At 49.2% G+C, this 16,530-nt stretch overlaps 1 protein-coding gene across 3 annotated transcripts in view; it reads right to left on the reverse strand.

Annotated features, from left to right (window-relative positions):
* The window catches only part of USP46 (ubiquitin specific peptidase 46), a 71,629-nt gene extending 55,310 nt beyond the window's left edge, over window positions 1–16,319 (reverse strand). The window contains exon 1 of one of the 3 annotated variants that reach the window (XM_084759726.1): window positions 16,127–16,319. In XM_084759726.1, coding sequence (XP_084615852.1) covers window positions 16,127–16,162 — 36 coding nt within the window. In that variant the 5' untranslated portion in view covers window positions 16,163–16,319. Of the gene's footprint in view, window positions 1–13,607; window positions 13,769–16,126 lie in introns of those variants that run through there. The other 2 variants (XM_084759728.1, XM_084759727.1) reach the window with 2 other exon arrangements.
* Window positions 16,320–16,530: the final 211 nt, after the last annotated feature.

The following is a 16,530-nucleotide window of genomic DNA, read 5'->3' on the forward strand; positions in this document are numbered from 1 at the left end:
AGGGTCAGAAGAGGACACCAGATCCCCTAGAACTGAAGTTACAGATGGTTATGGACTATCATGTGGGTGCTGGGAACCGAACCTGGGTCCTCTGCACGAGTAACAAGTGTTCCTAACCACCTCCACGGGGTTTTCCTTTTTATCCTTTTAACTCTAGACTTTTTACTATGAAGAGACATTATTTTGGAATTCACATTTAATAACAGTTTAGAGCACACTAATCCCATGAACCAGTGAGCTAAGGCCTGCACATTTGTCATGGCTGCGGGCTTTTTGTGTCAGTACTTATTTGTCTTTGAGTGTTCCGTCCCTTCACCTCTCTTTGGAGCTCAGAGGTGTTGGTGCTGATGTCCCCTCTCCCTGTCCCAAAGGACGACAGGAAGTAAGGCACACAGCCAAGGTTATCATGCCATAGCAGTCACTGAGGGCATGATATCCACACAGCCTGCCCTCCTACTGCCAGCGCCCAGCATAACAGGCATCCGGAGGCCCTGAAAATATAAATGCTGTATGACCAGATGCTGAACAAAGAGCCAATCCTTGTGGGGGGGAAAGACCACAAGATCTGGAATCAGAAGAAACAAAGTTCTTACTTCACCCGGTGAAAGAAAAGTGGGAACCTTCTGAAGAACAATATGAAGAATTTTATTAAAAATCGAGCCTGAGCCGGGACTGGTTCCAACAAAGCTGTGATGCTGGCTTTTCAAAGCACCTCTAAAGACTACGGAGGGTGCTCCCGACACACACAACAAACAGCTCTTGAATCACGAATGTATAGAAAGGCACAGGAAGGAATCTCCTCTTAAAAGCGATTTATAAGGAACACAAGTTAGAGTTCCTCCGGGGGGGGGGGGGAGGGTATTGCCTGAGAGAAATAATTAGAACAATACCACGATAAAGTCAAGGTCTATCCGAAACGGTGAGGACATTGCTGCAATATGTGGGAGCTAAAAACACAAACCCCGAGGCCGGGAGGCATCCTTGGAAGTGAGCTAGACCACACCACAGGTGCAACAACCAGGGCTAGGGAAACAAATGCCCTTCCCTAGATCTCCCCAAGACAGCTCATGTATCTGCATGCCACGCCATGTACAAAGTAGAAAGCGGACCCAGGGAGAGCCGAGGATCATATCAAAACACACATAGAAGAAAGCATTGGTTATAGAGCGTGAGTCAAAACGGATGACGTGAGGCGGGGAATGTTGCTCGGAAAACTCTAGTTTTATGTCCAAAAGCAATTAGATATTCATAGAACGATGGGACATTCCAAAGGACTGTGTTCCTGGACTTCTGGCAACAAAGGGCGCCCCACAGCCCAGTGACGGGATGCAGCCCAAGTTTGTGGAATGAGTCTAAGGCCCCCCAATAAGGCTCAGGAGGAATCGGGAGCCTGGTGCCTTCGTGTAAGCAGAAATGGTGACAGATAAGGGGAGGGGCAATCGCTGTGTAGTCACTTCTCTCAAGGCTTCAGGCACATTTTACTCATTTTAATCCTTACAACAATTATTCTTCCTATAGTGGGTGGGGCGGGGGGAACGCTGCACTCATGTGCACGTGGGTGTGTGCCAGCACGCGGAAGTAAGGGGACGGTGTTGGGTGTCTATGTCAATCACTCTCCACCTCTTTTTTTCCCCCTTCTCACTGAATCTGAAATTCTCCATTAGCCTAGACATTAGTGTGATGCAGGAACATGTCAGAGGCATCCCCTGACATAGAAAATGCCCAGTCCTCTTATACAAAAATCTTCATCGGGGGCTGGAGAGATGGCTTAGTGGTTGAGACCTCTGACTGCTCTTTCAGAGGACCGGGCTTTGATTCCCAGCAACCACACAGCCTTCTGTAACTCCAATCCCAGGGGATCCAACCCCTTGTTCTGGCTTCCTCAGGGGTCAGGTATAAGCATGGTGCAGACATACATGCTAGCATATAGCCATACGCACGAGTAAAACAAAATTTAAGACAAAACACAACAAAACAAAAGCCTTTCTATAACGCCACAACCTCCTTGAAGGAAACGGACCACCAGGGCTTGCAGAAACAGGACAGGAGATGTTGGCAAGGAAAAAAAATATTTTTCCTTCTTTGTTTCAAAAGCCTCTACCCAAGTAATGAAGTTATGTTAAAATTTAAAAAGGCAAAAAGAGAACTGAATTCCATGGAGTAATCCAAGCTAACACTAAATAATGAATTAAGGTGCAATCTTACCCCCTCCAACTTCTAACTTCCTGCCTAGATACTACAGTGTGACAAAGGAGGGGACACACAGATGGGGGGTGCGACAAAACCTCTTAGTCTATGAAGGTATTACGACCTGCAGAATCTCGGCAACTTGCTATCTAGCCCTCTACAGAAAAGTCCACCAGCTCTACAGTGGACCCATCGATACAGAGTCTCCTCAGGAAGTCGTTAGGTCTGATCGTGTGCCAACACCCAGCAGTCTTTTCCATAGAAAGAACTTGACACATCAGCTCACTGAACAAACTGGGGAGAATGAGGAAGGAGACAGTGAGTGGTGTGTACTCACTATTCCAAGGACGGCACATCTGCGAGCTCGTGCACATCTCACTGGAAGCCCAAGCAGTGTCCTCCCATCCTGCGCAAGAAAATGCTGGGGGAAAGCTACCGAGCTCACTGAGCCAGGGACCCGAAACCGCAGCATCTGTCTCCAGAAATCAGGCCAGAGAAAGCTTCATTCACATTTTCAGTCCTTCCTTAGCCATGAGTGGAGGGAGCAGGCAGCTAGCCAGGAGTGTTTCCTGGCGGCTGACTGGACACATCCCTGAGTGTTATGAATGACCATCCTAGCTATGAGCTAGCAAACATCACCCCGGAGCTTCTGCGCCACTAAACAACACTGAACCCAGCTCTCTCTGCCAATAAATCACACATGGGCATGCCCAACCCCCCACCCCACCCCCACCCCCACCTCACGGGCAAAGGAGAGGTGAGGACGGCAAAGCTGAAGAAGTGGAAATAACTTGGCAAGATCAGGTCTCGGCTGAGGCAGAGGTCAGCGGTGGCCAAACGCTCCAACCCCAGCTCCAGTTGGAGAACCTTTTCCTAGCACTTATCAGAGCTTCAACAGCCAGACATCCGCAAGCAGGCCGATCATGGCAAGTGCGTGACAACATGAGTTTCTGTCACTAAAATGATCCCGGAAGGGGTCCTGTTATTCCAAAAACCTAACACGATCTCATGTGACCACCGTCACATGGATGTCCAGTATCTTGTCTACTCCTGAAGAGGCAAACGCTCCCTGGGACATCTGGCTACACGGTGGCACTAAAGTCATCCCGTGAAGGAACATCTGGCCAGGGGTTCTGGCAGGCGAAGCAGCCGAAGGCAAGTCAACAGAGTCCTCAGACGGAAGTTAATTTCAATTCAAGAGCATAAGAGAAATGGCGGAGTCCATGTCTGTTTTCCAGCTGGGAGCGGAGAAGGGCAAACCGTCTCCCAGCCACTGACCTCAGGGAGCTAGAAATGAGAACTTCACTCGCAACGCAAGGCCCCAAGAGCCCTCCTCACGGATGATGCCCCTTTGGCTCTGACCCTGCCCATCTGTTCTCTTTTCGTCTCTTTCCAGAGAGGTGGTGGTAGAGGTAGGATCCTGGCAAGGCCCCCGCTCTGCAAATTTTACTACACGGTCATTTCATCCTCCCTCTTAGTCAGTCTGCCACCGCTGGCTCTGTGCTCAAGGTCTGCGATGAAACCCATGAGGCAGGCAGCCCTCTCCCCGGCATGGGGAGAACAGAGTCACCGTGCCTGAGCACCAGCTGCCTCGCCACCTTTAGAAACCACGTCCTTCCAGGGCAGCCTGGCACCATTAGAGGGAGTTGATACAGTGAAAACATCGGCAGTGTACGGATCGCAAAAGCAGAAATATAAAACTCTTCATTGTCTCCCCCCTTGCCAAAGAGCACGGATGGTGGCCAGAGAAGGAAGTTAAGGAGGGGTGAGCAGTGCTTTAAAATAATGTTTCTTGAAAGCATTAGCACCAGCCCCCAGCCACGCTCGGAAACTGCAAACACACATCCACCACAAGCGGCAGGAGCAATTTTGCATCTGTCAGGCTGAGTCATAAAAAAAATAAATAAATAAAAAATAAAAAATAAAAAATAATTGAGGCTTCTGTTTTACGTATCTTTGGCTTGTTATTCCATTTTGCTAGCGATCCTTTTTTTTTTTTTTTAACCAAAAAAAGAATGGGTCTGAGACAGATTGAAAATAAAAAATAAAGTACGTGCTTCACTACAGACTTTGAAAATAATTGCCAAAAGCAACACTTTTGAAAGGAGATTGAGTTATCTTACATGTATGAACAGCTCCTCAGGCACACTTCTAGTAAAAGAGATGCAAACTAGAAAACACCAAGATGCCATTTGCCCCTAACTGGCCAAGAGGTTTCTGTGTGACACCTGCTAAGGCAAGGCTGAGGGGTAGACACGCTGCCCATGTGACTGGTGGTGGGCAGTTTGGCAACATTTCTTCACGTTACCAATGCAAAACCGTTTCTAAGAGGTCAGTTCGCAGATGTGTGCCTCCACTGACAACATGATACATGAACAAGTTGGCCCTCATAGTGTTGTTGGTGAAAACCAAAGATTAGGAAACTGCTAGTCGGTGGGCGTGGTGATGCATATCTTTAATCGCAGCACTTGGGAGGCAGAGGCTGAGGGAATCTCTGAGTACCAGGAGGTCCTGGTCTACAGAGCCAGTTCCAGAACAGCAGCCAGGGCTACACAGAGAAACCTTGCCTTGAAAACAATAATTTTTTTTAAAAAAGACAAAAAAAATTTTAAGGAACTTAAAATAAACTTGGTACTGTATGTATTTTCCCAGTTAGGAATACCTAATTGTGCACACCAAAGAGCTCAAAGGAGGGGCATACACTCATCAGATGACTAAGTATCTTTCAAAAGACCAGGTGCCCTCATTAGCAGCAGATGAAGAAAACAATACATCCTAACTGATGAGCCCACAACATGGCTGCATGCTCTCAGCCTGAGCATCCTAATGACATTTCAGTCTAAAACCACAGCTCCTTCCGCCTTTTGCCATCCCTGACTAAAGCCAACACGAGGTCCCAATAAGCTTGCCTTTGTGCCGCCGTTCCTGCAGCAAAGGTGCTTACTGTGTAGACACAGATGAGTCACGGAGATGTGTGCCCTGGCATCACTGAACTAGAAAGAGACTGGACCCTGGGATCTGCTCTGTCTGGACTCCAGTGCTACTCGACAAAGCAAAGACACTCAAAGGTTCACAGTCACAAAACACACGGGTACCACGTGAAGCCCTGGGCACAACTGATTCCATCTGAGCCCCACAATAAACCAGGGCAGCAAACTCATTCCTCAACCATGCGATATGGTGAGAGGGGAGTCTGAGAGAGGAGAGGACCACTGAGCTCATAGAGCCAACCAACAGCGTGGAGAAACTCAAACCAGACCTCACTCGCAGGCTGGTCCACCCTCAGGATGCTCTCTGAGATTCAACTGAAATGAAATATAAGGTAAGTTTGGGTGGACATGATTAGGAGGCATTGGCCAGGGCTGGAGAGACGGCTCAGCAGTAAGAGCACTGGTTGCTCTTGCAGAGGACCTGGGTTTGGTTTCCAGAATCCACATGGCAGCTGACAACCAACTCCAGTAACTCCAGTCTTAGGAGACCTGAAGCCCTCTTCCTGCCTCCAGAGGCCACAGTGATACACAGACATCCACTCATATAATATAAAAATTAAAATTAAAAAAGCTAGCGACCTTAAAGAATTGTACCTCCTCTATTATTTCTTTCCTAGAAGAAAAAGAATTGGAAATAGAAGGTACCTTACCCCAGTACATGCACACAAATGTTTCCGAGTGTCACCGTACTTAATTTTTTTTTCCCATGCCATATGCCTTCTCTCAGACCAATGAGCCAGAGTCCCCTCCACTTATTTAGGTGGCCTGAAACCTGGCATTTAAGTGACACTCACTGTCAGGGTGTTTCCCTGAGAAGCTCAGATTCCAGGCACAGTAGGGTGACCAACAGCGTAAAGTCATCTTCCGCATCACTCGCACTTTCGGAAGTCCGCCTTGGGGAATAAACCATACAGTCTCCTGCTATTGGGCAGAGTTGATTAGGAGAGAGCTGTGGGCTTCTCTCTGCCTGTTTGACAACCCAGAAGCAGGGAGACAGGGCCCGTCATCTCTCAAGGACCCACACTTAGAATGAAGGCAAGGGACGGATCTGCTTGTTTGCGTATTTCTTTATTTTAGAATTGCATACGTGAGTGCTGTATTTATATAATTTCTACCCCTCCTTCTCTTCCTCCAACTCCTCCATGTCCCCTCCCCTTACTCGCAAGTTCATGACCTTTTCTTCTATAATTATTGTTGCACATACATACGTGTACACACACACACACACACACACACACACACACACACCACCTACTAAGTCCATTTAGTGTTACTCTTACGTACATGTGCTTAGGGCTGACTGCTTGGAAAGGGATGACCTTTCCAGGAGCCAAGACTGACTCTCTTTCCCTCAACAGCCATTGTTCAGCTGTAGTGCTTCTTCCAGGGGTGAGGCCGCACTAAATTTCCACCATCCACACGAGCATGTCACTGACCAGGACACCTGCTGCTGGACAGTGTCTTACAGACACAACGGGGATCTGTACCCATAAGACCTCAGCAAGGAGTAGATTTGTCTCCTGTACCCCCAGTGACACTACTCCCAAAGCCAGAGGACATGCCCCAGGAAGCACAAATGGCAAGTCAAAAGGAAAGCAGAGGCTGCTTGCGCCTTGAGAAATGAAGAGCTTTGTGCTTAAAGGATCATGGTGGCGCAGGCCTTGAATCCCAGCACTCGGGAGGCAGAGGCAGTTGCATCTCTGAATTCAAGGCCAGCCTGGTCTAGAGTTCCAGGACAGCCAGGGCTACAGAGAGAAACTCTGTCTTGAAGAAACAAACAAACAAACAAACAAACAAAAAGAGCTTTGTGCATTCAGCAACTGAAGGGAGACATTAAGTCATTACCAGAGGGAGATAATTATAAAAAGCACCATGCACAAGGCCAGTACAGCTTGCCAAGTGCTTCCACAGGGGAGTTCCTTTGATGCTCAAGAAAGCAGAGAGGAGGGACTTGGCTGTTTGCTTTTGTTGAAAGGGATGAGGAAATACACTCTGAGATTTCCCAAGCAGGAAATATTCCCATATCAAGCCCGCGCCTGCGCACACACAGTCAGAAACTGAGTGCAGGGCCCTTCATCAGCTGAGTACCAAATTCTCACTGACGGGACCACTATGCAGAATACTCAGACAATAGCTCTGTTTTCTGTTACTATATCAAAATACTCCAAGGCTGAGTCTCATAAAGAAAAGAAAGCCAGGCACAGTGGTGCACACCATTAATCCTAGCACTTGGGAGCCAGAGGCAGGTTTGAGGTCAGCCTGGTTTACAAAGCAAGTCGTAGAACAGCCAGGGCTACAAGGAGAAACCCTACCTCGAAAAACAGAAAGAAAGAACGAAAGGAAGGAAGGAAGGAAGAGGAGGAGGAGGGGGAGGAAGGAAGGGAGATAGGAAGGAAGATTTATTTAGCTTATACTTTTTATATGTATAATATATTTTTATATGTTATATTACCCATTTTGTGTGTGTGTGTGTGTGTGTGTGTGTGTGTGTGTGTGTGTTCATGCACGCCTGTACATGAGCATGCATGTGTGGGGGAGCCCAAGTGTTATAGGAAGCCTGTGGAATAAAGGACAATTTGTGGGAATTAGTTTTCTCCCTCCACCAGATGGGTCCTAGGGATCCAATTCAAGTCATCAGGCTTGGCAGCAAACGCCTTCACCTGCTGAGCCATCTCTCTGGCCCCAAGCTCACAGTGTTAGGGGCTGAAAGTCAAACCAGCATATGGCAGGAGCTCTGGAGAAAGCCTCGCTCATGTGCATGCCTGACAGTGACAGGGGCGCATGTGGCCAGGAGCGATCATACTGGGAGGCAGGAAGCCACAGAACCCAGGGAAGGGCCAGGCTTGCTCCATCAAGGCCCCTCTCATGACACTCATGTGAGAGCTCAGCAGAAGCCCTTAAGACAACATCCGTCCCTTCCTAGGGTGGTCCATGATGACCTAACATCGCCCACTAGGCTCCACCTCTTAAAGGTCCTACCATCACCCTGGGGAAGCAAGCTTCCAACACATGAACCCTCAAGAGACACACTAGACCCATTTCCAAAACACAGCACCTGATAAGCTGCACATGGCATACCCTAAGAGAGACACATCTACTGCTGGACTCTAGGACAAAGAGAATAAAGACACTGGTACAAAGAAAGGGCCAGGGCGTCCACTGCAGCCCTATTTTCAGAACAGAGTACTTTAGAAGCGATCGAACCTGCCTCTGAGGAAGACATTGAGTGATGGAGCCGTACCCAAGAGCACTGTCACAAAGCCACTGGACTGAGTAAACTGGCTATAGACCTTGAGCAAAGCCAGAGAGTTGCAAAAGGCCGGACGGTCTGACACACAAACACGGACAGACGGCCAAGAGAATCACAAATCAGTGGTGTGAGTGGTGAATGTCACCGCAGCCACAGAAATAGTTTGTTCTAGGAGGAGACGTAAAGGAAAGAAGAAAGGGTAGTGGCTGTTGGCTTCTGGACATCATATATGAAAAAAACAGCTTAACTAAATGTGGCTACACGTTGATATCTATGAACTCTGAAAAGTAGATGTTTAGGTATATGGCATATGTTACTTTTTTTTTTCATATTTGTGTTGAGGGTTCGTGATTTAATTTTTTAAAGTTTCTTTTAAAGGCTTCACAGGTGATACATGGCCAGTGCTCAGAATCTCTGTGAGAGAAAGAGAAAGTAATAGTTGTTTAACATCAAGAAATACAACTGCAGAACGGCAACAATCTCTGGCCTTTGAGGTAAATCACTACCTTAAATAATTTTACATTGATTTTTAAAAAACCTCTCACATGGCAGGTAATTTCTCTAAACAATATTTTTAAGAGCTCGGGGCTATTACTCAGGAACTCAGTATTTCTCAACTCGTGGACCTCGGAGTATGGCGGGAGTGCAAGTAAGGAGCTGGGCATCTCAGAGAGCAGGTGCCAGGGCCCTGCTTACTCAAAATCTCTCAGGGGCAGACTCCTTGAGTCTGGATTCTTAAGAAGAGAACACACGGGTGGTCTCCCTCCTTTGGACACAGAAAGCCACTAAGTTATAAGTTATTTTAGCAGCTGTTGTGCTCCATGAGGTGACACTCCTACAGTGCTGTGGTTGGAGTGACCGTGAACCCTGCACTTGTACCAGGACGTTCAAGCCAATCCTGATGGGCACTGGCTTTCAACGCACAAAACCTAACCCAAAGGACAAATAAATGCACTTTTAGAATAAGACCAGCTTCTAAGAGACCTTCCAACAGCAACTGGGTCAACAGGAAAACTCCCCCAAGTCCGGCCTTGCAGCTGTGCATGCCAGAGGAGGCCTGACATGATTTTCACCAAAGCCAATTTCCTTCAAACAAAGCATGGGATTGAGCTCGAAATGGGGCTTGAAATGAGCCCAGCCAGCACAGAAGCAGATCCAAGATGTCCTTGCCACACTCAGGGCATCTCCACTGGTGTCCACCGCCCCTGAGAACATGTCGACGTCGTCCCTTCCACGGTGTCTTTTGATGTCTCCCCCACTTGCCCTGACTTTTGCTCTGGCTGCCCTGATTGTCGTCTTCAGCATCCTGTGCCCGGTGTTCAGGCAAAACCAACACTGGTGCTGAGGTAGAGACAGCGTAGCTTGATACACACGTGAGATGTTCAACCTCACTAGTAAAGAATAAAGAGTTTAAACCACAGAGATGCAATTTCACACCCATCAGATAGACTGGCAAAATGCCACATCTGACAATATCCAGTGTCAGCAAGCGTGTGGAAGCACCGGGGTCCCCATCCCCCCTTCCCCTCCCCCTCCCCCTGGCTAGAATGCAAATTGGTACACCCGCCTCAGAGAGCAATCTGGCAGTGTATTGCAGCAGGAGATGCCCATTTCCTTTGACGAAGCAATCCCCTCCTGGACATCTACCACAGAGAAACTATAAACATTTACACAGGAAGCCAAGTTTAAAACTGTCTATACCATTGAAACGGATTGATCCCCCCCCCAAAAAAACAAAACAGTAAGCTCCCATGATTATTAATAAATTGACTATACAGTAGCACATTCATTTGAAGGAATATTATACAGCAGATAATATAAACTAGAATTATGAGTTTCTTGATGAACAGATCTCCTAATTATTTAATTAATATTAGGGAATTGCTTTGAGCTCAGAGTTTGTTTAATACACAAGAGCCAGTACTATATCTGGTTTCTCAGTGCACACATATCTAGTAAAAAAAAAAGCATGAAACACGTGATAAATGCCAAATTTGGAATAATGGCCACAGAGTCTGGAGAGAGGAGTGACGAGGTGAGGATGCTCGAGAGGAGTTTCAACCCTGTTTGTCAGGGCTCATCTCGTCCCTGGGTGGGGAGTGCTGGCAGCTTGCTCTGTTATTCCACATACCTACCTGGAGGCCTGAAGTTCGCCTCCACCCTAAGGAGGAATCCGAGGACTGAGTTTGTTTATCGTCTGTGAATGCTGAAAGTAGTAGGAAGGGGCGGGGGGGGGAGGGGCTGGACCAATGAGAGGCAAGGAAAGCATTAGGAACCAACAGGTCCCCTGCCCGTGATCACACTCAGCGCCGTGGTGAGCATGGGATTTATAATGTCCCTTAATTAACCCAGAACAGCAGCAGTAGTGCAAAAAGCCTATAGCGGCTGTGAGGGCAAATAACACAGGACATATTTATGTGAAGAAAGTTTTTCCTGGTTCATTTGTGGACATTTTCTCTCCGAAGGCTACCAATGCCTTAAAACTCCAAGACAAGCATTGGTGTCTCCACAAACGACGGTTGACCTGTTAGCAACTCATGAGAAAGTATTTTGACCGCACAAGTTAGCCAGATTAAAAGGTACCACGTTTCGCAAACCCTGCAGTCAGCTTGCTTTGGACTGGCTTCATAGGGAGACCAGAGCTCAAACCAGCAAGAGGCCTCTTTCTGATGATTCCACCAGAGCTTAATGCCTAAGAAACCTTAAAGAGCCGCAAAGACCAGGCTCAGATACCGGTGGGCAGGAGACCCACATCTAACTAGAGAGAGTTCTCCTAACTGTGAAGGCAATGGAAGTTCAAGATTAGTCTCAGTTTTAACCCAAACACATGAAGACCCCACACTAGTGAAGACGAATAAGCAAGCCTAGCGTATGGTTGAGCAGAACACGCGGCTTCTAACTCAGAAAAGGTATTGCAACCTTCGGTTCTAGCCAAATATTGGTGTTCAAATTTGCCTTCCCCCAGGAGTCCAGGGAAAACAGAAATTCCACAGACTTAATTGTCAAGGTCTGACCTAAAATAAACTGCAGCATATTAGACCTGGAAGGCCAGGAGAGGAGAATTTTTTTTTCTTTAAACATTAACCCACCTCACCTCAGGCTGTGTTTGTTAAACACCTAACAACTATCAGCACGGACCCTCACTCATAGCTGCAACCTTTGCCAGCTGATACAGTGAACTCCGCTCCAGCTGCCAGTTACCTTTGCAAATAGAATGCATGAGTCACGGAAATAAGTTATCTCTTCAAGCACATTGTGAGACTGGCTTTTTTTTTTAATTAACTGTCTTAGAAAAGTCCTGTTTGAGGGCTGAGAAGACAGCTCAGCCGCTGTTCTTTAACAGGACCTGGGTTCAGTTCCAAGCACCGCAGGGCAGCCCACAACTGCATGCATCCCCGGTTCTGGAATCTAGCACCCTCTTCTGGCCACTGTGGGCACCAGCTCACTTGTAAGGCCGATAGACACCCATTCATGCACGTAAGATCAAACCCTCAGTTTTGCTGCCAGTGCCTTGCTTACTCGCTTTACTTTTTCTTCATCTGAAAGCAACTTCATCTACTTAAAAAGGATTCAAACCCGGCACACAAACGGGCCTCAGAAAACATCCTTGGGGTGGCCCATGTTGAACCACCAATGTCTGGTAAGTTCAACAAGGTTTGAAGCAAGCTAGGTAGGAACCGAAGTGACTGAGCCAATTAAGAGAGGAAAGACTTTAGGAAATACTAATCACTAGGAAATGGCTCATGACCTAAAATATAGTAAACAGTTTTACAAGATGAGAAAAACTAAGATTCCCAGGAGTAGAATTTACCAAAGGCCACCAGCACTGTACTGGCGATGTACGAGTCAACACTATACTGAAATGACACCCAATCTTACAGCTTCAGTTATGAATGGTGTTGACTATGATCACACGATCAGGAAAAGCAAAAACCCCAGGTAGAAAGTGTGAGAACACCACAGAAGTGTCCAGTAGTGCTCATCGGAGAGACCACATCCCTAGGTCTGAGATCCTGCTCAACCCCATCCGTGCGGCCATCGCACTGCACTGAAATTGTTTCTTTTCCAACATCAGGCCACAAGCTAAGGAACATCGAGCTCCTTGGGGCTGTGGACTCACATCTTCATTTACGAAGCACCCGCAAACACAACCCAAGCCTCACACAGGCTAAGCAAAGAACGCCACCCCTAAACTACATGTCCCACACCAGCACCACCACCACCACCACCCCCAAAAAAAACTACAACTTGATCCAGGCACTCCCTCCAAGACACATCTTAACAGCATTACTAACAAATAAAATGAAAAAGAGATGATTTAAGCTGATTTACACCAGGACAAGTCACATTTGGTTCCTTCCCCCCAACCCTTAGAAAATTCCTGAATTCAAGCAGGAAACAGAAGAAAACATGAGCACCAATGACATCTTCCATTTGTAGGACCATGAACCACAACGGGGCGTGGAATCCACTGCTCTGAACAGCAGAGGGTTGTCAACAGGGGATACTTCCTTGTGCCTGGTGGCAGCTGAAGCATATTCAAAATTACAACACACCAACCAAACAAGCTTTACTATCTCTAGCCACACACTGCCATGTGGTCAGGCTGACTTGCCCTAAGACAGCTGATCAGGCATTGCTATGGGAGGCGGTCACAGGAAGCAAATGGGAACCAGCTCTAAACTTTCAAAGGACAAGGAAACCTCAGTGAGCCAGGCAAAGGGAAGAAAGGGAATAGGAGGACGGTCTGCTTCGTTCTCCATCTCATGAAGCACCGGCTGCCAGGCTTCTTTTAGCTGTGCTGGGCTCCCCTTCAATGGAAGGCAGAAGTCGGCCTTTCTGAGCTAGATCTTGGTCTGTGTATGGTCCCCAAGAAGATAGTGTCTTTAGACACTCTTTCAGAACACACACCAGAAAATGTTTAAAGCAGACGGAATACCTACTTTTTCTAAGAAGCGGCCTGGGTGTGTTGCTTGTGTGGGGTAGAGCGCTTGTCTAGCAGGTACAAGGCCCTGTTTTGAGCCGCTCAGTCCGGAGTAAATAAATATAAACAAACAAGCATGCGAACAAGCAAATCCCGGCTTGCTCTACAACTCCTCAAAGCAGCTGGGACCAAAAGGAGAAAATGGGAAAGTTCAACTAAGAAGGCTAGTAGCAAGTGAGTCTCAGAAGAGGCCTACCTGGAAACAGTTCATGGTCACGTCAGGACTCTACACTGAGAGGCTCAGTGAGCTGTTATCTCTCTGCGCAGAGAGAGAGAGGGATGGCAGCCTCCTCATCACCAGCCCTCTCTGGGAAATGAGAACGGGAGGGGCACGAGTGACCTGAGCAGCTTTTTATAAGGGGCGGGGTTTCCAGGCCCCACCCCCAGCTTCTCCATAGTGTCATTCAGCCTGCTTTGCGTAAACAGCCCCATGGGTTGCTTATTCTGGGTTAGGAGAAGAAGGACTGGAAGGTAGCCTCACAACGAGAAAGAAGGCTCTGAGCCCCAGAAACTCAACTCAATGCCACCATTACCAGCCCATTTCTACAAACAAAAACCAAGGCACAGAGCAGGCTGCTCGAGGACACACAGCAGGTGTGTGTTCAAGGTGAGACCCGAAGGCTGGATAAAGCGGAGCCCATCTGTCATCTAATGCTTAAGGCAACTCGCACTGGAGGTCTTGCTGGGGTAGCGTGACCCTGCCTCGAAAACACACGCCACACACAAATACATAAGTGGGATTGAACCTAGAGGTTCGTTTTAGAAGGCAAACACTTCACTTGCCCAAGACAGTGTCTGAACAGAAAGATAATAGGTTTAGGTCCTCAGGAAAAGGGGGGAATATGAGCCTTAACTGGTACCTTTTGAGGTCACCAGAAGAAATATTGATTCTATTGACACAGTATTGGCCCGTTCCTCTCATGTCTTCCCAGAAGCTTGTCTCTCTGGCTGAGTTCTGCTGAAAACAGGTTGTGACACTCTATCCAGGTGTGCCAAGAAGTCCTAGCGACAGCAAGGGCAAGAATAAGCCCGAGGCAGACTTCCTTTGGGGCATGCTAGCTCTCCAGTCTCCACTCCACGTCAATACTGAGGTGTCACTGAATCCAAACTGGACAAGAGCACCGCTACAAGCAGGCATTGAGCCTCAGGAGCCTGTAGGCCCGAGGCCACCCCCACAGGCGGCGAAAGCAACACGGAAGCTACTGTGGTTTCTCAGTCCCCACCATCCCATCCCCCCCGACCCCCCAGGAACTTGGTCACAGGAGAGACACTGAGAAGAAATGCATTGCTTTCTCGGAGCATCCAGCCACGTTAATGCCACTGGACAGGAAGCAGCAGGAAACCTGTGCCTTCAAGCCCAGAGGGGGGATGACAGGCTGCAGGAGCCGCTGCCATCAAAGAAGACCTGTACCACCAAGTGGGCAGCTATCACGGCTGCGTTTGCTCGGCTGGCAAGGCCCTGGCGGCCAGAGCTGAGAGCCAGGAGCCAGCCCCAGCAGGTCACAACTCCACCTGAGTTAACACATGGCTTCCTTAATGCTCTGTGCCATGTGTTGATCTTCCAACAGAATGTGGGACAGAAGACGCAAAGCCCTGTGTGATGGGGGAAGGGCAGCCAGATCGCCTTACCTTCTTAATCAGGCCTCCTCAGATTCCCTTTAGATGCTAGTATTACTATCTATCTTGGGGGTGGGGTGGGCGGTGTATTCCCCAAAATGGCGAGAAAAAAAAAAAGAGCAAAAACCCAGCAGTGTTCCAGTTTGAGGGGGCTCGGAGGGAGAGAAGACTCAAGGAGTGTAGGCAGAGCACGCACCTACACACCCACACTGTAGGCAACGCCTTACCCCAAACTGACCTCCCAAAGGCTCTCACAAGTAGGGGTGCCAGCTGAGTACACCCAGGGGACCCAAAGGCTGGAGGCCAGTCCTGAGGAAACTAAGCAGAACCAGAAAGTAATGGGGGAAATCCCAATTAAAGTGACCGCTTGGGTAGCACGCCTCCCGCCCCCGCCTCATCAGAACAGTGACACGCCAGGCAGTGCCCAAGCTAAGTGGAGAGGAGGCGGGGCAGGATGGCCCCTGCAGACTTCCTCACACCCACAACCGGCTCACTCTCAGGGCCTGCAAACATTTACTGCCATACAATCTCTCCTGCAGGTAGGGAAACTGATGTCTCCAGATCAAATTGCCATGCCTTCCCGATACCAGGTCTTGACCAGATTCTGCACTTGGATTTTTTTTTTCCACAGCTTTTATGCCTACCCAATTTCTCCTGGTAAAAGCACTGCTGTTGCAAAGTGAATCTTAAATACAATCGAGCCTGAACTCCAAAAGGAGACAGTCAGAGAGTCCAGCAAGGGTTTATTTACTGCACTAGGAGGATCTGCGTCCTCCCGCTCGGGGCTCGTACCCTTACGGTCCTCCCTCGGGACATCGGTGTGCAGCCACCTCGCGCCCTTCACCCCCACCCACCGCCCGCACCTCAACTCGAGGGCGGGGGCATGGGGCCGCCCTGGGGATCCCCTGGATCTGCTCGGGGTCCCCGGTTAGGATAGAGGCGGCGGACTGCGGTCAGCTGGCCCAGCCCCGGGGCCAGGAACTTCTGGCCGCGCGGGGCCCCCCACGACCGCGGCGCGTGAGCAGCTCCAGCCCGGGGTTCCCTTTCTTTGCCTGGCTCGCCGCGGGCGCGACCCCCGGAGGCTCGGCGGCCACTCACCATATTACAGATGGAGGCGATGTTTCGGACAGTCATTAGTCTAAAGGTTGCAGCGATCGCGCACCGCCATCTTTACCAGGGGAAAACGGGACTGTCCATGGTGGCGCGCAGCGAGGCCGGGCGGCGGCGAGGCGGCCTGGGGCCGGCTTGCAGTGGGGTTGGGTGAGCGAGGCCGGGCGGCGGCGAGGGCGGGGCGGCGGCGCGGGGCGGGGAGTGGCGGAGCTACGCAGCCGGGGCCGCGGTCGGCAGGAGGAGGAGCCCGGAGCCCGTAGGCGTGGAACCGGGGCGGCTGCTACGCTCTCGCCGTCGCCCGCCCGGACTCGCTCGGCCAACCTCGCTGGAAGCCGTTCTTGCTCCGCTGCCCCAGGGTTCCGCTCCGTGCCAGTCGCACCGCGAAGCCAGCC

Source organism: Acomys minous, assembly GCF_964271855.1.
Source record: "Acomys minous genome assembly, chromosome: 15".
Taxonomy (NCBI): domain Eukaryota; kingdom Metazoa; phylum Chordata; class Mammalia; order Rodentia; family Muridae; genus Acomys; species Acomys minous.